Source organism: Rhipicephalus sanguineus, chromosome 9 (assembly GCF_013339695.2).
Source record: "Rhipicephalus sanguineus isolate Rsan-2018 chromosome 9, BIME_Rsan_1.4, whole genome shotgun sequence".
NCBI lineage: Eukaryota > Metazoa > Arthropoda > Arachnida > Ixodida > Ixodidae > Rhipicephalus > Rhipicephalus sanguineus.
In genome coordinates this window covers 11,444,781-11,465,741 of record NC_051184.2, presented here as the reverse complement: position 1 = coordinate 11,465,741, position 20,961 = coordinate 11,444,781, and the positions used below count along the sequence as shown (strand labels likewise).

The 20,961-nt window shown below is 45.7% G+C and overlaps 1 protein-coding gene across 2 annotated transcripts in view; it reads left to right on the top strand.

Annotated features, from left to right (window-relative positions):
• Positions 1-907: 907 nt before the first annotated feature.
• LOC119404591 (nuclear pore membrane glycoprotein 210) overlaps positions 908-20,961 on the top strand; it is a 345,697-nt gene continuing 325,643 nt past the window's right edge. Inside the window, exon 1 of one of the 2 annotated variants that reach the window (XM_037671142.2) lies at positions 908-1,131. In XM_037671142.2, coding sequence (XP_037527070.1) covers positions 980-1,131 — 152 coding nt within the window. In that variant the 5' untranslated portion in view covers positions 908-979. Of the gene's footprint in view, positions 1,132-1,393; positions 1,435-20,961 lie in introns of those variants that run through there. The other variant, XM_049418937.1, reaches the window with a different exon arrangement.

Sequence of the window (20,961 nt, the reverse complement as noted above, 5' to 3'; positions counted from 1 at the left end):
CGTTCAATAATCACCGCTGTTCGCGCCCCTCGCGGATATAAAATCTCTTTTAAAAAACTTGTGCTCGATTATTAGAAACGCTGCACGCATAGCCACTTCAAATTGCCTCACGCGCAATCCCTTTAGGTACAGTACACCGAAATCACAAACCAGACGTGTCGCGTGTGCAAGTTACACGGCAATGCAAAGCTGACACTGAACAATATGTGGTTTATGTATTCGTCATTATAGCAATATATTAGTTGATGTAAAAACTATGTCAAAGAAACGACGACGGACCATTGAACAAGAACATAACTGACGCTCCGGCAAGGAGGTTTAAAACCTCCTTGCGCTCCGGCTTACCTGTTTACGGTGCGGAATCAACAGATCGACTCCATGAAAGCGTCAAACGTACCCCTCGATCTCGATCGCTGCGGCATTCCTAAATTCGCCGGTAAACTGAGTCAGCTACTATTGCTGTAAAGATAAAAGGGCGTCTGCGAACTGAAGCGAAAGGTGCTTCCGCATTTACGTTGCCGCCGAACAATTTGAGCGCCAACGGCCACGGAAAAGATGGATACAAATTGGATTTTGGTCCAGTTAATCATCACTGAAGTCTTAAAATGTTGACACTTCAATTAAAAAGCAGCTATACATATTAAGTCTAAACATAAGTAACTCTCTAGCTATCCAAAGCAAAATAACATGTTTGAATGATTCATTGGCTTGCGCAAAACAATTTCTTAAAGTTAAAAATTTGGGTGGTTTAGCGCCCCTAACAGGGAAAGTGCAAACTAAGATAGCCGACCGCTAAAAGAGGAGTTAGTAGCTCCACTTTGCGCGCATATCGATGGAACTCGCCGCGGTCGATTTTTTCGCCCTCTGCGGCGATCGCTAGAACTTGAGACTTTCCGGGGCCTGGTATGAGTGTTCTCTGGGTCTCCCCACCAGTTCGAAACGTGGCGCGTGTGCTTGTTGCGCCGAGTAGCATCGTAGCATGTCTCCACACATTTTGTTCTTGGTGGTGTTGTGCACCGCAGAAGCGGCAAGGTTGGACGTCTCTCGAGTGTTGCTGCCTTACCGCCACGAAACTGCCACCAACTACACCCTGGGCCTTGTTGCCGTGGACGAAAGTGGCTGCTACGAGTGGTGCGTGCACGTGCTTTCTCGCTCTCTTCGGTACTCATGAAACACAAAACCTCTATCAAACGTTCTCTAGAGGTTTCGTGTTTCGCGGGTTATTGCCGTACATTCAAGTGCCGCTGCTGAGGTACTGCATGCCTTCCGCGTTCGAAAAGTTCCAATCCCACTTTCACCTTGACGGATGCCGCTGGGCCAGTGGCTGAGCACGCACGTGCTTCATGCGTCTCGAGTGGCGGAAAAAAAAAAAAAAAAAAAAAAAAAAACCTTTACTTTCTCAGACGGGGCTGTGGCCATGTTTCAGCGGTGTTGGTGAGTGAATGCAGTGAAACAACTTTATTAGGTTCACAATTGACGCGAGTAAACTCAACGTCACCTGGCTAGGCCCATTCGGGGACCATCAGGTTAAACCTGACGGCCCTCGCACAGGCTCTCTGGACGGCCAGGATTTGAGAGGTCTGGTCCTGGGCCTTAATGAGTCTCTGCATTTCCTCTTGGGTGAAAGGGAGACCGGCAGGAGGCGCAGCCCCACAGGACATGCTCGAAGTCCGCATAACCACTACACAGGGGGCAGTCCGGGCTTGGGAACAGTTCAGGGTACATTGTGTGCAGTGCCGCGGTGCTCGGGTAAGTGCTTGTTTGTAGCAGTATGAGAGTAACAGCCTGGGCCTTGCATAGCGTGGTGTGTCCCACGAAACACAAGAAAAGCTAGAAAACTTCTACTAAACATCTAGAAAGGAAACTCCAAAAGTATATTAGAAGTTTAGATGAGATGTTATTTAGACGTAAGCAGCTTGAAAACTTCCTGTAGCTGTGCTAACGCCACGTTATTAGAACTCTAGAAAACTGCTTGCAAGAATTCTAAAAACTTCTTGCTAGATCTTTTTAAGAGCTTTTTTAGACATTTATTTTTCATGCAAACCAGCTTGTTGAGGAGCTTGCCCTAGTCAATTCGTTGCATCATGCCAGGCTTTTGCAATCACGTTTTAGCTGTTCACTGTCAAGCGTAATAGGTAAAGGGATGCCTGCGTAATATGGCGTCACATTAATTTCTGGAGCTACTCTAGCGTGCAGAATTGATAATTTAAAAAAGGCACAAGTTCAGGGGAAGACGTAAGCTTACGGAGATGACAAATTCTTCGACACGGGGTGTCGCTGGAGCCATTTCGACAAGCGGACTTGTCAATTCACAGCTTTGAAGAAGACAAGTTTGCTTGTCGAAGCACTGACTCCAGTGGCACACCTTGTCGAAAAATTTCTCATCTCCTTAAGCTTACATCTTCCCTTGAACTTCTGCCTTTTTTTCAGTTATCAATTTTGCTGGCTACAGAAGCTCCAGAAATAAACCTGATGCCATATTCTGCAGGCATCCCTAACTATTACGCTTGACAGTGAACAGCTAAAAGTGATCGCAAGACACTGGCATGATACAACGAATTGACTAGCGTGTTGCTGGAGCCAACATTTTGACAAACTAACTTGTCTTCAAGTTCCAACCTTGAAGAAAAGTCCGCTTGTCGAAACGGCTCCGGCGACACCCTGTGTTCAAGAATTTTTTATCTCAGCAAAATTGGTGTTCTTCTGGCCAAAGAATTAGTTAGCCCTATTTATTCAGACATGACTGCCTTAATTCATTGTTCCCAACACATCTAAGCATTTTGATGTCGGGCCATTTTCATTACTTGTGTTTTATGGAATGCGTTATACCACGCTTCCAAAAGTAAATGCGAAATTCCAACAAATGTTGTTATCATGCATAACCTTTATTGTAGCAATGCCAAACAATATGTTGGCCACTTGACATAGGCTGGAGCAATGGAATTGATGACTTTGTTCAAGAACCTGCGCGCAAAAGGCACAGTAAAGTACAACGTGTCTCAATCAACCAGACATGTATCAGGAAAACAAAAATCTGAAGGCTGTCTTGGCAAACACACGAGCACAGCAGCAATACTTTGCTAAATCATCGAACATTTTTAAACGTCAATAGGAGCAGTTCAATGGCTTATTTTGTCTCAATGAGGTAAATTTAGATATGTTAAAGAATCTTGGGTAGGCAAAATTTAGAGTTCCTCTACAATGGTGTGTGTCAATAATATCGTGGTTTTGGGAATACCTGGAATTCTAATTTCAGCCTGCACACAAAAGGCACGATGAGCCAAGAAAATGTTTCAGTCAAGCATGCACCTACACCAGCATAACAAAGAAACAAATAAAACGAAACAAGAGGCTAGTTTGGTTAAACGACAACAAACACCGTAGCACAGGGCGACACAGGTTTAGGGAAAAATTCGCCCTAGTTGGTAGCACATGCAAAGAATTTTTTCGCATAACCAACACAAGAACAAAAATGGAGACACAACATGTGCACTAACTTTCAGTAGAATGGTTTATTGCACACGGGGCAAACAGTTGCACAATGCCGGCGCACTCACACTGCACCAAGAAGCAATGCACCGAGATTTGTCTTTTTCCATTTCATTTTTAGATATACATAACACTCATAAACTCACAGACTACTGTACATTCCAGAAAGTCTGTTCTTTATCTGACAAGGACAGGGACAGAGTACTAACACAAGTGGTACGGATATTTGCGATTTTGGCAGCTTATAGTATTATTAATCTCGTTAGTTAAGCTCTCTTGTTTGATAAAACCTTTGAGTTCTGCTAGAAAGGTTCACGCCCACACGCTCTGCAGGACAATGCAAGCCACCCATCATTGGCTTTAGTTAAAAAATTACAATGCTCTCTTGACCTATCATTCATGCAGCTGCTTGTTTACACGACATACTGCTTACTGCAGGAAAGAGGTATCTGAAAAGCGACAGCTTCTCCACATTCCACAAACCGCATTCTATATGGTTTCTGGCAAGCAGTTGTCTTCTTCGATGCTTGGCTGCTAATTCTGCAAATCGATTTCAGCTTTCATGGAGCGGAAAAACTATTTGTACATTAGCAAGTGACATCAACCTTATTATGTAGTGCAAAATTTCATGCAAGTGTGGCACAACAGCTATTCCTTTTTGAGCAACATCACTGTTGGAATGGCAGACTAGAGCAATGGAGCAGTACTTCCTAATCGGGACCTCTGCGACTAACACCTTTGTTTGAGTGACGTGTGTGAATCTTTCCAATGTGCTATGTGTTCCGTTGAGTTGTTGCGCTATTCAAGTACAGAATAAAAAGGTTGGCATCACGTGCTAATGTGCAAGTAGTTTTTGTCAGCTCGATGCAAGCTGAAATTGATTTGCAGAATCAGCACTCAAGCACCAAAGACGACGACTGCCTGCAAGAAACAACATAGGACACAGTTTGTGGAATGCAGAGAAGCTGTCATTTATCAGATACCTCTTTCATGCGGTAAGCAGTATGCCGGGAAATGGGCCACTGCAGGAATGATAGGTTAAGAGAGCATTTTTAAAAGAGCCGAGCGAATGTTGGGTGAGTTAGTGTCTCGACATAGTAAACACCATCGTAAGTAACGCAACTAGACAGGACAACAGTGTTCGTCTGTTCCTTTCTGTTGTCCTGCCTAGTTACATACTAGGTACATACTAAGTACATACATACTAGGTACATAATAGGTACATACAATGGCATTTATAAGACAGCATTGTAATCTTGTAAACACGATGGATGTCTGGCGTTACAGTGTAGAGCATGTGAGTGGGAACCTTTCTTTCAGAACACAAATCTTTTATCAGCTAATAGAGTTGAACTAACGAAGTTGATAATAAAAGCTGCAAAAATTGCAATAGGGGGTATCAATTTTGTTAGCACTCCTCGACTGTCCTTCTCGAATGAAGCACTGACTTTCTTGAACATGGAGTAGTTCGCGAGGTGATCAGTATGCCGTATATTTTGCTAAAATAAAGCGGAAGAAGACACATCTCTCTGCATGCTTGAGGGCACCACCCCATTGTCTACAAGTGCCTCGTGTGCAATAAACCATTTTTTTTAAAGTTAGTGCACAGATTGTCCCTCTTTTTTCGGCTTTGTGTTGCTTATGTGCTAAAAATTTTTACCAAGTGTGTTGAGGTCACTTATGAGTACAGAAAACAAGATACTTTAGAAATTTCAACCACAAATACACACAAGCACAACAGCAAAACCTAGTTAACAGTAGAAAACTTGTAACAGCCAAAGGAAAGTGCAGCTGAACAGTTGATATTGCCCACACAATGCGCTTAAATTTAGGTATGTTTCAGAATCCCGGGTAAGCAAAATCAACGAGTTCTTCCACAACAGTGGCCATCACAATCGTGTCGTGGTTCCGGCAATGCTCAGAACTTTATTTTCATCCTGCACGCAAATGGCACAATGAAGTCAGCCAAGCATGTGCGTGCAAAAGCTTACCCTATGTCTTTCAAAAATTATGACAAATCGGAACATTTTTGAAGCATATGTTTTGACGGCTTCTGCATATCCTTCTAAGGCCTCACAGGAAAGTTACTTGAACACGGGCATGAGCTGGCGCTCTCGTATAATTCGTTCAGGTGACTTGCCGGCGGGTTCAGGTGACGCACTTTCACATTCATCACCCTCAACACAGATTGTAGCCAGGCAGGCATTATCTACGCTTTCAGTAGTTGAGTTTCGTGCTGAAAGGTTACTTTCATTATTTTGCATCGAGGCGGTCTGGCGAAAAAGCGGCTCAACTGTAGCATGAAGTCGGCGATGTTTTTGCCGATGCGATAGGGAGCCGATAGCTTTCTTTTTTCTTTCCATGGCAGACCATTTCGCGCGGAAAGCTAAAAATGACACTTACGTCTGTTGGGTGTCTGGAAGACAATGAGGTCCTGGAGTTTTGACACCAAAAAATATCAGGACGAACAAGAAGCACATTCCGAAAAGACGGAGAAAGTATATTCAACTTGAAACGCTTGAAACTATACTGCGCAGTTATCGTCGGCGGCTTCGGTGGAGAGGGAGCGAGAGCGCCAGAGCGGCGTCACGGGTGGCCAATGAGAGGGCACGACACGATGACGTAGAATGACGAAGTGTGTGGCGACCAATGGCGACCACGGGTGGCGACATGTCTCGATTATTGCCTTCGAGATGGCGGACGCACCCGCCATCTCGGAGGCCATGTCTTGCTTCTCGACGGCGGGAGGATGAGGCGAGGTTGTGGAGAGGAAAAGACTCTTTTCTTCCGCTCTCGCTAGGAGCGCGCCTCAGCAAGCATGGTCTGCGCGTGAACGAACTAACTGGAGATGACGCTCGAAGGGTCCGGGGGCACTCTTGGTCCCCATACTGCCCATACGTTGTATCACATTTTATTTCATCAATTAAGCGATGGTGATCGATGTTCGGCGAATGATTTTGTATCCTTCACGTGCATGGTGGGCTAAAAGATGGGAAAATTTGGTTTACCGATCTTCACATGTCAAAATGGGGAGAAGTATAAACGCGCTACCCTTTCTTTTTATTGCGCATGCGGTTCAGGCGACCAATATTTGCGATTACGAACGTATACGAGCGACCGAAGTTTATATGTGCGCATTTTAATGGCAAAAGCTCTAGAAAAAAATGTTCACTAAACGTTTTAAAAAGACTTCTTGTAAAAAAACGTTTTTTCAACGTCTTCTAAAAAATTTCTTGTGAAAAACGTTTATTCAACGTTGCATAATATACCTAGATGTCTGCATACATTTTTAGTCGTTTCAAGAAGTTTTTTAGAGGTTTTGTGTTTCGTGGGGTGGTAGAGGCAGCAGTCTTCTTGAAAGATAGTGGTGCTTGCATATCCCGTACAAGCAGATAGGCTCGAGTCGCCCAGGAGATGACACGTTACGCGGCACACGGTCAGTCAAACCTCGTGCAGCCGAGTGCGCCTCCTTGTAGGGATTGAGCGAGGCACCCTCAGTGGTTCCAAGGCGTGCAGGAAACCAGACCAATGAGTGATTTTTGAGGTCTTTTGGCATTTTGAATGATCTGTAGGACCTGGGTAGCCACCATGCCCATCTGAAAGGCCTTGATAGTGGCCTTGGAGTCTTAATAAATTGTCATGTACACCGTCCGTCAATGCAAGAGCAATGGCAACCTGCTCTGCAACGCTGGAATTAGAAGTGAGGATGGTAGCGCAGCTGATGACCTTGCAATCACAGTCGATGACCACTGAGGAGAAGGCTTCTTCTTGAGTGTACAAAGCAGGCTTGATCCTTGTCCAAGCGGGTACTGGCGAGCAGAGCTTTACCCCTGGCTCATCTTCAGGCTTCGTTGTAGGTCGGATGCATATTGCGTGGCATCAGGTGTATGGAAATCTTGGATCTTACATTGTTTGGCAGCTTCACAGTGTCAGGACTGACAACTGTGGGGTTGCGTCTCAGCGTGCCGAGTATGGCTGTACCCGCTGGGGTGCCAAACAGTCTGACAAACTGTGAAAACTCTTCTTCATCAGCCTGTCTACGCCCACTGCAGGGCAAAGGCCTCTCCCATGTTCCGCTAATCAACCCAGTCCTGTGCTTTCTGCTGCCACGTTATACCTACAAACTTCTTAATCTCATCTACCCGCCTAATTTTCTGTCTCCCCCTCACGCGTTTGCCATCTCTTGGAATCTAGTCAGTTACCCTTAATGACCACCGGTTATCCTGCCGACGTGCCCGGCCCATATCCATTTCTTCTTCTTGATTTCAAGTATGATATCCTTAACCCCCGTTTGTTCCCTGACCCACTCTGCTCTCTTCCTGTCTCTTAAGGTTACACCTATCATTTTCCTTTCCATCGCTTGCTGCGTCGTCCTCAATTTAAGTTGAACCCTCGTTGTAAGTCTCCAGGTTTCTGCTCCGTAGGTAAGTACCGGTAAGATGCAGCTGTTATATACCTTCCTCTTGAGGGATAGTGGTAGACTACCATTCATGATTTGATAATGCTTGCCGAATGAGCCCCATCCCATCCTTATTCTTCTAGTTATTTCGCTCTCATGGTTCGGCTCCGCGGTTACTACCTGTCCTAAGTAGACGTACTCCTTTACAACTTCCAGTGTGTCGCCCCCTATCGCAAAGTGCTGTTCTCTGCCAAGATTGTACCACATTACTTTAGTTTTATGCATATTAATTTTCAGACCTACTCTTCTACTTTCCGTATCCAGTTCAGTAATCATGAGTTGTAATTCGTCTCCCGCGTTACTCATCAATGCAATGTCATCAGTTAATCGCAGGTTGCTGAGATACTCTCCATTAACTCTTATCCCTAATTCTTCCCAATCCCAAGAGTGAAAACTCTTGGGCTTCGACAATTTGTTCGAACGTGTTGTGGATTCCCAACTTGAGGAGGTCTTCCGTGTGCGTTTGAATGGGAATGCCAAGGGCCAAGTTGAGGACTCTTCTGATTAGGGCATTGATTTTGTTGTGCTCCTACATGAGCCAGTTGTGCATAGTCACCGAATAAGCGAGGTGGCATAGCACGAATGCGTGAATAATCCAAATCAGATTGTCTTCCCTGATTCCGTGGTGCCTGTTATCGATTCTTATAACTAGAGGCCGGATTTTTAGGCACTAAAAAAGCTCGTTTTAGGTGCCAGAAATAGGCAGGCAAATCAACGTTTTAGGCTTCCAAAATCGTAAATATAGGCCCAATAAGTTTTCACACAAATGCAAATAATTTCAAACGAAGACGTGCACGACCTCTATCTACGACAGGAAAACAAAAATGTTATTGCTTAAGATGGCACAAAGGCGCCAACAATTGAACATAGCCTGCTTTGTCCCGCACGGTTCGCACTCCCATGTTCTGCAGAGTGAGTCAAGTGTCCACTGTCGAATCAATACACTCCTGTGTGTCATTCCGGCATGACTAAAGTGCAGAGCAGGAGCAGACAGCCAGATTGCTAAAAGACCAGAAGAGAGGGATTCCTCCTGTTGACCGGGTCGAATTGCGTAGAGCGAATTTCTCCCCTGGCAGTGAAACACTGGCGTAGGCAGGGGGTTACAACCGCTTCCCCTCCCCCGAAACTTTTCAGTCTGCGTGTGTCTATATACACGCACGCATAACGCATGCACGAACATATATAAAGTATGGTTGCCCCCCCCACCCGAAAAAGAATTCTGGCTACGCTGCTGCAGTGAACACCTTAAAAAGTAAATTACAAACAAAACAAAAGCTGCGTGCACATCACATTTTTTTTTTTTTTTGCTCTTCACTCTCCATTGACGGCTATCTGCGGTTTCGCATTCAACCGCTCGGGCCATGTCAGCGCGGCGGCGAATGCCCGCCGGCGTGTCCCGCTTGACTGCTGCTAGCGGTGTTGGTTAGTTAAACTAGAGGACTAGGGTCTGTTGAACTAGAGGACTAGGTTGAACCCCATAGTTTCCAATAGTCAATCTTACGTGGTAACATGAATAACGGTCTCAAACAGCACCCGGACGCGAAATTTGAGGCTAAATAGCATACATAAAAGCGCCAATTTTTGGAAATAGGCATTTATAGGCATTTGTAAGCATTTAGGCATGAAAGCCTAAAATATGCATTTATAGGCACTATAAAAACACTATAAAGGTCCTTCTTAACCTCTAATTGATGCTCATATATCAAAAAGACACGATAGGAGCACAAAGAACAAAATAGACATTTGCCTAAAATCCAGTCTCTACTTATAACATTACTTGTGAGAAGGCCAAGAGCTAAAAAAAATTTTTTTTTTTAAATTAAAAATCAGCATTGTGGACGACCTTCAGGTTGCCAGTTGTTCAGGTTGCCTCCGCCCAGGTCACCAGCCGAAGTGAAAGATCCGTTCTGGTGCTGGACAAAGCAGCCTCCCAGTGCTGCGGACCTCTTAGGTACCAAGAGGCAGGGGGCAAGTGGGCCGGACATGAGAAAAAAATGTCACCCGCATCTTCCCACAGGGGGAACTCGAGCAAATGCGTCGCAGAGTGGTGGGGTTATTGCGTGAACGTTGCGTAATTGGGTTTCGCAGAAGCGTCGCGCTGCCCGAGTGATGGATCCGCTGCTCGACGTTCACGAACGGTTGCTGCTTCTCGAGCACGACGTTCAGGATCCACAGCCCGTCGTTGCTGCAGCTGCTTCTCGTTCCCCGAGTGAAGGATCCGCAGCCCGTCGTTACCATCTCGCAGCAGCTTCTCGTGCACGAAGTTCCGGGTCCGCAGCTCGCTTCAAACGCTTGCGTTCAGCGTCATATGCTCGTCTCTTTGCAGCCTTGTCTTCTGTGTTGCTTGCTGTTGTTGACGCCGACGACGGTGAGGGTGGGATAACGTTGCCTTCAACGAGTGGTGGGACGCTGATTGAAGGTACTGTTGCTTCCATCGCATCTACTCGAGTCAAGCAAAGCGTCAAGTCAAGCGAAAGCCAAGTAAAGACGCCCTCGACTGAATTACGAACGCGCGCTCCGTTGCTTATATACACACCGCCCGCGTTCGATCGAAAGGAGGGAGGGAGAGGAGGCCTGCTGCCAGCATGAGACTAGCCGAGCATGCGAGGGAGGGAGAGGAGAGGCCTGCTGCCGGCACGAGACGAGCCGAGCATGCGCAGTGGGGGTGTGGACGGCGGCCGATGCCTCAGGTGCGACTAAGAAATGCTCTGCATTTAAAAGATGTGATCATAATTCGAGCTGTCACACAAGCAGCATGCCGGCGAGTATGTCCTGGGGTGGAAGAGTGCAAGGCATGCGGGAGTAAGAAAGGTGTGGGCTTGCATTTGACACCACAAGTGTTGGCGGGGCTGGGAAAAGGGCTTATGAGCGGTGTCTTATCACTTGTGCAGTGGTCATGGCCGCAGTTCCCCTGAGGAAGGAACCAGGCTGGTTCCTAAACATTAAGTTACTTTGGTTGAAGTAAGTTTTTTCTCAGTTCCTGACCAGACGTAATTATGTCAAATGTTTACCTTCATGCGCCCTGTGTTAACATTTCCACTAGTATTGCATAGAGGCACCGGATTGCATAACAGGGTGTCGCACCGAAAACCATACCCGAACTGGAGTTTTGGCGAGAGCTAAACCCGAACCAATATAGACAAAAGCGAAAGGAAGACGACATATTTAATTAATCCAGTTTAATGTTCCAGTTGTGCTTAGTGGGTGCTGCAGTGGTCTGAGCAATGTGTTTGCTAAGCACTTTTGTAAAAGCGTCCCCTCATATTTCCACATTTACCAAAACACAGATTCTTGCCAGTGTGCCCCCTCTTGACGCTGTTGGTGTTGAAAGGCTGGCTGTTAATTTGAAAGTGGCTTCATCGGCCGGTCCAGGTTTTATTTAAGGGAGTGTCTAGCGTTACGTCTAGACGTAATGGTACGAGCCGTTGCAGTTACGTCTGGACGTAAGAATAACGAGTCTTAGAAGTTACGTCCAGCGTGGCAATACAAATACAGCCCGTTAGACCTACCGAAGCGATTGGCCTCAGTGGCGCAGCGGCTAGCGTGTCGTGCTCGGAACTGCGAGGACGTTGGTTCGAACCTCGCTGCTGCTGCTTTTTTTTTTTTTTTTTGTCTCAGGTGTTGAAGTCTGTTGCCAGAGAAGCGCGACGCGGCTCTTGGGTTACGTACGCCCCCGCCTGCCCCGAAGGGGCAGGCTGCGCGGGCTAAACAGCGCGTGGCCGCGACAGCGGCCAGTAGTGCGTGACCGTGACCCTGCCAAGCGGCCATTGAGCGTTAGCGAAATGGCCGCACTCGCGAAGCGAGGGCGAAGCCACGATTAGGTTGCCGCGCCCGAAGGGCGCAGAGGGCCTTCACTGAGCAACAGGAAAATAATGTACTCACGTTTGTGGAAAGCCACATGACTAGAGTCCCTAGATTTTCCCTGCTCTTCAACAGGGAAAAATCTAGGGACTTTAGTCTGGACGTAACGATAGTGGTGACTACAGTTACGTCTGGACGTAACCCTAGCAACAGCCTTTATTTAATCAGAATGCTGGAGTGTACACAAGTTTAGTCTTCATCGATATTGTCAAAACTTTTTGAACAGTCATTACCGACTTTTACACTGCCTTCTGACTGGAAGGTTGGGAAGGTGGTGATGTACAGCCTCCAGCATTTTTAACTATATTGCATGAGCATCAACCGCATGCAGTATTAGCACCTTACAACGGCGACAATTTGCTAGACTGGCAGTAGTATGCTCAGGCACACAAAGCACTGCTAGAGCAAACGTCATCTGCCCCACTGTTTCTTTGAGGACAATGTCATGATCCCTGTACTAGTCTCCTTAAATAAAAAAAAAAGGAAAACAAAGGTGGTGTGAGCAAAACCGTGCACGCACCTGAAAACTGTAATATACCAATGCATATTCTTTTTATCTTTCCTGTTGCTGCAGCCAAAGGAGCTGCGCAAGGAAATGGGAATAAAAATGTAATACACAGGAACGATGAGTTGTTGGAAATGTGAGCCATTGTGTGTGCTGCTGTTGAAAGCACACATGGGAATAAAAAAGATGTTTATGTGTCTGCGACTGTGCACATTGTGCGCACCTTTAACAAAGAAAGGGAGTGTTATGTCCTGAAAGGAACAGTGTGGCAGACGACGCTTGCACCTGCGCTGCTTTGTGTGTTAGTGCAAGCGTACATTTCGTGAAGCAGTTTCGTGTGAAATGCAATCACTGTGTTTCACTAATGGCTTATTCATGATTCATTAACGCAGATCTTGAGTTTGATACTGTCTGCATATCTTTGGATTTGCTAAAGCATTTGACTCTGTCTTGCCCATCTACTTATGCCCAAAGTTAATCAGCTCAACATAGACCCCAGTGTGCTTGCGTGGATTACGGAATTTTTTTCTCTGCTTTTCTTAATTCATATTAGTGATCTTCATACTTGTGTTTCTTTTTTAACTATATGCAGATCACTGCTTACTTTACCAGAAAATTACTAACCATACCGATTAACCATACCGAATGCGATCTAGATATAGTATTCTAATGGTGCAATAAATGGCTCATGGCACATAATACAACAAAAGTATTTGATGCAAATGGAGGTTGTCTGATTGGTGGGCAAAAGGGAGCAAGCAGGATAAGGCTGCACCCTTTATGTCGGACGGATCGTGCCACCTTAGCGTATGTATTATTTTGGCCACCAATCAGATAGCTATTTTATTCTTTATACCCAATCTGTCTTCTCTATCCCGAAACCCCACAATGTGCGGCACCACAGTACCCTATTCTTTCTTGATGAAAGCTGCCCCTGTGTAACCTTTAATCATTACGTATCTTTCGTGTTCAGTTCGGTACTCAGTTCCACCTTGCTTGACCCATATGCATGACATGATAGCCATTTGGTAGCAGCCGATAACTCCACAAAACAGGAGCGCGAACCTCGCAGGTAGACATGAAACGTGGGAATAGGAGTCCTACCATTCAATATCAAGAAAAGCTTGTCATTGCGGACATTTTGAGGTCAAAATTGACGAAATTGCTAAAGACAGCTTGAACACAGCTGACCGTAAAAACATGGGATGGAAGGTTGTCCACAGCATTTGGCCCCAAGAGGGTGACGAGTCCACCCAAAAACTCATCCATGGCTGTCTCTGTTGTGGAGCTAAAGCCGTTTGTAGCGAAGAAGCTCGGGGCCTACCGGCAGCGCTTATGGGATAGGCAAACAGAAAATACACATATTGTCAAGCCTCACCTTGGCAAGTGGTCGCCAATATCAAAGACACGCTGCATAGAAGTAACACATTGCAGACTCAGAATAGGACATACACTCAGCACACACGCACACCTTTTATGTGGAGATGATCCACTACATGCGATAAAGGTGGTGAGCCACTGCATATCTTGCTGCAATGTGGTGAACTCGAAGCGCACCGCAAACAGCGTTTTCCATTCCCGTTCTGGCAGCATCTGCCACTTCATCCCGCTATGTGCATTGGCACAGATCCTTTTTTTTAAAATATGAATCAGTTTGGGCTTTTTAAAAAGATTCACATAGTTTTCATGTTCTTTATACAGGCAGTCCCTAACATGGCCTCGTAGCAGAGGTCGTCATTGCAGTTGTTACATTAAAGAGAGCCCGTTCCTCCCGCTTCTTGGGCTCAAGGGCCATGATGAGGCTTTGTGCTGTTTTCATGAACTTGCATTTTACTATCATCACTTGTACAGTCAACACCCACAGACCACTTCACATGTCACTGTCATAGCTTTATACTATATCTTTTTTAAGGCTTAATTCCAACACTGGTTGTAGCAGCGGAGCTGTTTAAGGTGGCCGTTAGTCCGTGAGCTGCAAACAGAAAATGATCATCATCATGAACTGGCATGCGCTGTCCTAGTTTTTCTTTGCTCCCTTCTTCGTCTGCTTTGCTCCCAGAACACGTGTGCCGATTTCTCCGGTGCAGGATTGAATAACTCTCCAGCGCAGGGACGTCTGCGCAAGCAGGCGTCACCATGGACACGAGCCAATGGGAGGGCAGGGGTTCGACCACCTTCCACGCCTCGCCGTGCGTGGCTTAGCCGTGTCCGGGCAAAAGGGGATCCTGGGGTTTGAGGCGACCCTGGGTGATTGGACCTTTAAGGCCCGCTGGCAAAAGCAACACACCCCTTTGGCCCCGGCTTCACGTAGACTGCACCCCTATGCTTACCCACTCAGTGGAAATCGGCAGTCCCCTTTTCCTGTCTCACTCTTCTCACATCTTCGTCTTTCTCTCTCACTTTTGATCTGTCTTGTCTACTCCTCTCTTCTATTTACTTCATTGTTTCCTGGCGGCAAGGGTTAACCTGGTGTAGGTATCCAACCTTGGGTAGTTAGATTAGGTTATAGTGACAGCGTACGACTGGTGTCGTACAGGCTTGTTGACTAGTCCAGCCGCATCCCCTTGTCGGGGCGGTCGGCACTGTTGCCGAACGCACATGTTTATGGCTTCACAAGCTTCCATCGTTTTTGATCGGTCTCGTAAGAGACTGCACCGAGGCAAATTTCTATTTCTCCATGCAGAACAATTCATACCCCAATTACTATGTGATCCACAGTGAAACCACTTCAGCAAGAAAGTTGTCCTCATTTTACAGCGAAAGCTGTTATGAGATCACAAGAAGGGCTGTTTTTGGTGCCGTAGTTGTCCGCCACCGCTGGTGTCTGTAACGACTATTACGAGAAATAAGAAAAAAAAATGAAATAAGAAAAAATATCCAGTATGGAACGAGGTTTGAACCTGGGCCGTCTGCGAGGGAGCGCAGTATTCTACCTCAGAGCCATGCCGGTGCTTGAAACTGCTTTGCAAAAAGACCCTATACAGGCTTTATGTCGGGAAGGAACCACATTAACTTATGTAATGTGCGGTAGAAGAGTCAAATAACAACCAGGCATCACACAATGCGAATTGCAGAACGAGTGTGTTGTTGAATGCTTCCAACCCACTACAAAGGCCTCTGCCATAATTCTTTATCGTTATCAGCCACAGCATGAACAAAGTGCACATAACGCCTTACAGGTGTTTAGCGGGTACCACGGTTCTCCGCAGAATGACGAAAAATTGCATAATGGCTGCTTCCCTACTTCACAAAAATTATGATTTATAGTGTAGTAGGTTCTTTGCAAATGCACTTTTATTGGTTGCCAAGGAAGCCAATAAGGTCTCCATCATCAATTTCCTCAGGGTCTCAACAAAGTTATTTCCCTCCCTCTCTCTTTGTCACGTTAACGTATGCAGTGATGGAAGTGCTGCTCCAATTGCTACAAACTGCTCCAAAAAAGAAATGCTGCTCCATGCTGCTCCAAACTAATTTTTGTTAGTAACTGCTCCGGACCTGCTCCGAAATCGCACTGGTAAACTGAAAACAATGAACTTTAAGCACGTGATCATCCAGCGAGCCTAAACGTAACAAAAAAACAAGCTGTCTACTATCATTCTACATTTTGCGGACCTTTTTGTTGGCAATGAAGAGAACGCTGCAGAGCCAAACTATGCGTGTGCTACTGCTGAAGAAAAATGGCCCACAATTGTGTCCTTGTTTTCTGCGTGAGAATTAAGCAAAACAACATTGCTCTATTTTCTATGGGACACTGTTTGAAAAGTGGTGCAGCACACACCAAGGAGATATAAAATTTATATTTGTTTTACTATATGCAGTGTCATTTCACATTTTTGCACGTGTGAAAACGTCGCAACTTTTATGTGCTCCTCAATGACAAAATGGTGCCTTCCGTCTTCAGGTGAGCACTCGTCGCCCTCCAACTTTTCCGATGACTCGCCGAAGGAACTTGTGACAAGTTTCACTAGCAAATGGCTGTCTAAGCAGACGAAGCAAATAGTATGCAATGTTATTATTCGAGCATGGCCGCTTGAATAATCCAACAGCCATCACAAGAGATACGGAAGGTTCACAAACTGAAACTAAACTCGAAACGTGCGGCAAACCGGACTACTTCGTGGAGCAGTAATGTGCAGTAGCTCAGCTCCCGTAACCTTTTCCTCATTGCCAAGAAAAGTCCGCGAGTATAGTATGTACTATAGTATGCTAGCATGGAGTTTCTATACTAGCTCGATACTGGCATATCGACAATACCACAAGTAGTGGCATTGTTGATATGTCTCCGATTTAGCTGTATGTAGCTGTGTACATGACAGGCAGACTATTTTGGCAAAATGTGAGTGATACTAGTTCGATATCTTACTGATTACTAACTGCTGGTGGGAGGACTGTGACGTGTGACTGATCACACTTGTCACTTTGTCATTTCCGACCTCATTTTTTCCACAAGAAATGGCAAGGCTGTTTTTTTCAACCTATCCGAACTTGGTTTCTTGTCCTTTTTATTTCTTTTTTGAAATTTCAAATGCAGGCTATTTTGGTGAAATATAAAAATAAGATTTCTTTGCTCTGTTACCGATTATAAACTGCTCTATGTGATTCTAGTTTCTTTTATAATTTGGGGCTCAGGTTCATCGGTTTTATATCATTTTTGTCACAAGCACCCAATATTTTAAATATATAGCTCATCTTACTTAGTGTTCAGTGACCACCCATCCGCTTAATTATTTGTTTGTTGCAATTTGCAGTGATAATTGTACGTGCAATATCTTTAATAAGTAGTAATACTTAGATGCTTAAATAATGCTTTAAACTCGAGGAGTCGCTTGGAATATTTTGCCATGTCTGCTCCGAAAATGTCAATAGCTGCTCGAAACTAGCATTTTTTCTGCTCCAGAGTGTGCTCCAAAAAGCAAAATGTCGCTTCCATCACTGCGTATGTTATAAAGCATGGTGGGAGAGTTAAATAACGACCGGGCATCACACAATGCGAATTACATAACTAGTGGGTGGTTTCCCATGAAACACAAAACCTCTATAAAATTTCTTTAAAACGTTTAAAACCTCTACGGACCTCTATAAAACGTTTTATGGAGGTTTCGTGTTTTGTGGGTTAAAGCTTCCAACCCATTACAAAGGGCTCAGCCATAAGTCTTCATCGTCATCAGCTGTTGCATCAACAAACTGCACATAATGCCTTATAGATCGTACCTCGCTTCTCCACAGAATGACGAATGATGTCGTGGTGGGTGCTTCCCTACTTCACAAAAATTATAATTTGTGGCGTAGTGGGTACGTTGCTAATGTACTTGTATTAGTCACCACAAGAGAGTTTATAACGGCCTCTAGAAATGCTGCTTTTCCAGCTTTCGCCGTGACTGTGCTGCGCTGTCCGTGCAGGCCTGGCGTTTTCTTTTTGGTGGCCAAGTGCCTTAAAGGGACACTAAAGGCAAACAATAAGTCGACGTTGATTGTTGAAATAGCGGTCCATAAACCTCGTAGTGCTACTTTTGTGCCAAGGAAGTGCTTATTTTGAAATAAAATCACGTCTTGGTGGTCTGCATTGCGTTAGCGCACTTCAATTCACCTGCCGGAAAGCGGTGTTTCTCACGTCACTGCTGCCGTGCCCAACGCTGCCCGCCTTTACTGCGCGCTGGCGGGTACTGGCGGCGTGCGCCATTCGGGCATCCGGCAATGTCACATGCATGCGGCATTTTGTCGAACTTTGTCAGAGCGACTTTCACGAGCATGCAAAACACATGCGCAGTACGCGACACCGAAACTACCACTGAGACGCGACTGCGTGAGCGAAGCAGGGTGCCGGGTGAAGCGCAGTTTGGCGAAAACAGAACCTTTGAACCACGCACCGTTCCCCATAGCAACGCCAAAGAGGTTCTTTTTTCCATGAATCAAACAGAAACGAACAAGCAGCATTTTATTGCGTATCTTGGTGCATGATAGGTTCTTTTTTTATTGCAGCTAGTTTGATTACGAGTGATTAATTGTAGTTGAACTCTCACGTCATCGGGGATCATTTCCAAAATGTGCCGCTCGTGGCGCTCATCGTGTGATACATTTAGCTTAATTTCTCGGTAAGTAGGGCACTGATGTTCATAATATTGCCGTTTAGACGTTGTCATACATTGAGCTTTCACTCTGACATAAATTGTTATTTGCCTGTAGTGTCCCTTTAAAAGGGCCCTGCAACACTTTTCAAAGTAGCCATGGAGTGGCTTGACTAAAGGAGCTTATTGCCTCACGAATCGACTGCCGCAAAAAATTTTAGAATTCGTTACAGAGATTGTCGCACGCTGTAATTGCTCGCTTTCTTCTCTCATTCCAACGAAAGCGCTGGAAGCTAAGCAGGGAGGGATGGCAGGGGGAAGAAGGTACGTCATGCACACCTTGTAACCTTGAGCACTTTTATTAGAGTGCAGTTCTTAGGCGCCCGTCCCTGTGTTGAGTGGCGTCGCCGTCACCATTGCCGTCGGTGGCGTAACCGCGTGAACGAGTACGAGGAACTGGGCAAGCCCCACTACCGTGTCCAACGAAAACGAAGTATGTGCCACAAGAATTGGGTAAGCAAAGTGCTGATGAGGCAGATATAAGGAGCAAGCAAGCAAGCAAAGAAGACATGTGTTGGTCGAAAAAAACAAAGGCACTCTTTTGTCATCGCCGTGTAGAAGAAACACATCGAGAGCCTCTGAAACATATACCAAGCCATGCACGAGGCCCTGGAAATGACCAACTCTGATTCAATGGCACAGTTCTGCGAAAACCACGGCGTCATGGACAAGGAAAAGCACATTTCGGTACTCCTCATGCCACCGTGCAGCAAAGGTGGGTGAATTACTTTAACCCATGGGTGGCGTCCATCCTAAATTGAAACATGGATCTTCAGATAGTGCTTGACACGTACACTTGTGCCGCTAATGTGGTGGAATATGTAAATAAGGCCAACCGAGGTATGTCCAATCGGAACTGGGCAGTGCAAGGAATGGTCAAAGAGAAGGGCGACATGGATTACACGCAGGCACTGAGACATCTGGGTGTGAAGATGCTCAATGCGAATAAATGGTGGTATGCAACTGCACATACATAAATGTATGTCAAATTGTTTGTCTCAACTTATCGCAAAATCAAAACATCTCAACAGCTGCGCTCAGAATTCGCATTACGTAGTATCGTAATCGTCGGTGATTTTTTTCTTTTTTTTTTCGAACGCTTGGTGCAATGGTACGCACGCGCGGACAATTGCCGGCCTCCCGTGGCAGCCGCAGTAACTACAGAGTGCGCCATGTACAAATCAGCCAATGGTGTGGAACTTGAGTCAGTCATGCAGTGGTTTTCACTAAATAGCATCATTTGTTGAGAGAAGACGAAGCAATTGTTAGCTGACTGAGAATTTATTGTAAATCCCAGGCCACGTGCTGTGCTATAATGTTCGGCTCGCCTGTTCTCGGGAGCCTCGACTACCGATCGACAGCATTTTCTGACCATGCTGAAAAAGTGTTGCAAAGCTCCTTTAAAAAAAAAAAAACATTGGACCTGCATACAAAGCTTTTAAAATGTCAAGTGGTGACCTACTCCTCAAACTAGCCAAAAAAGACCCAAGTGCCAAAGCTCTCCGAACTCGCCCGTATTGGTGACACTACTGTCACAATTTCTGCCCACACATCCCTAAATACGAGCGGGGGGTAATATCCGTGGACAATTTCTTGGGTATAAGCGACGAAGTGCTCCTCAAGGGCTTTCAGAACCAAAATGTCATAAAGGTACAGAGAATAGTTATCCGCCACAAGGACCAGGAAATCCCAACAAAACACGTCATACTAACTTTTGGAACTAGCGAAATGCCCACCCCTCTTGAGGCAGGGTACATGAAAATCAATGTTAGACTTTACATCCCCAACCCTAGACGGTGTTTCAAATGCCAAAGAATCGGTCACATATCCTTTGCACGCAGAGGCAAAGAAACATGCGCAAAATGCAGCGAAAACAATCACACAGCTGAAAACCACTTCATCGCCACTTTGTGTAAACTGCAAGGGGGATCACCCAGCGCATTCTTGGTCGTGCCCATTCTGGCAGAAAGAAAAAGAAGTTATTGCTCTGACAATCAAAGAAAATATCTCATTTCACAAAGCGTGGAAACGGCTGTCATACCTTTTTTGCAGAAGTTACATCGATATGACGCAGTCGGGGGCAGCGTCACAGAGGCCTCAGACGTCCTCCAGGTCCGCACGGAGTGGTCTGGATGTGACTTCTTCAGCCCCCTTGATGGAAGCAGTGGCTGCTGCTCCATCCACCTCAAAGGGCCCGTAGACTCTGGTCTCGCTGTGCCCTAAAATCAATCGAACGCCAGGGCCTGAGACCCCTGTCTCGGTGCCAAATTCTCGATCCTGCAGCGCCTCTGAGGAGGCAATGGAGGTCAAACTGAAAACCTCGTTGTCAACAATGCTGAAGGACAAGCGGCTCCGAGGAGCGCACTAAGATGGACGAAGTCCTGATTACTATGCTCAGCAAGAAGTGACAACCTAAATGGTTATCAACCTTGTATGCAGTACAGCTGCTCAACATATGTCACCTATCATCTTTTAAATTGACCACACAATCCACAAACGTATTTCCAAAAACTTAGAGCGCA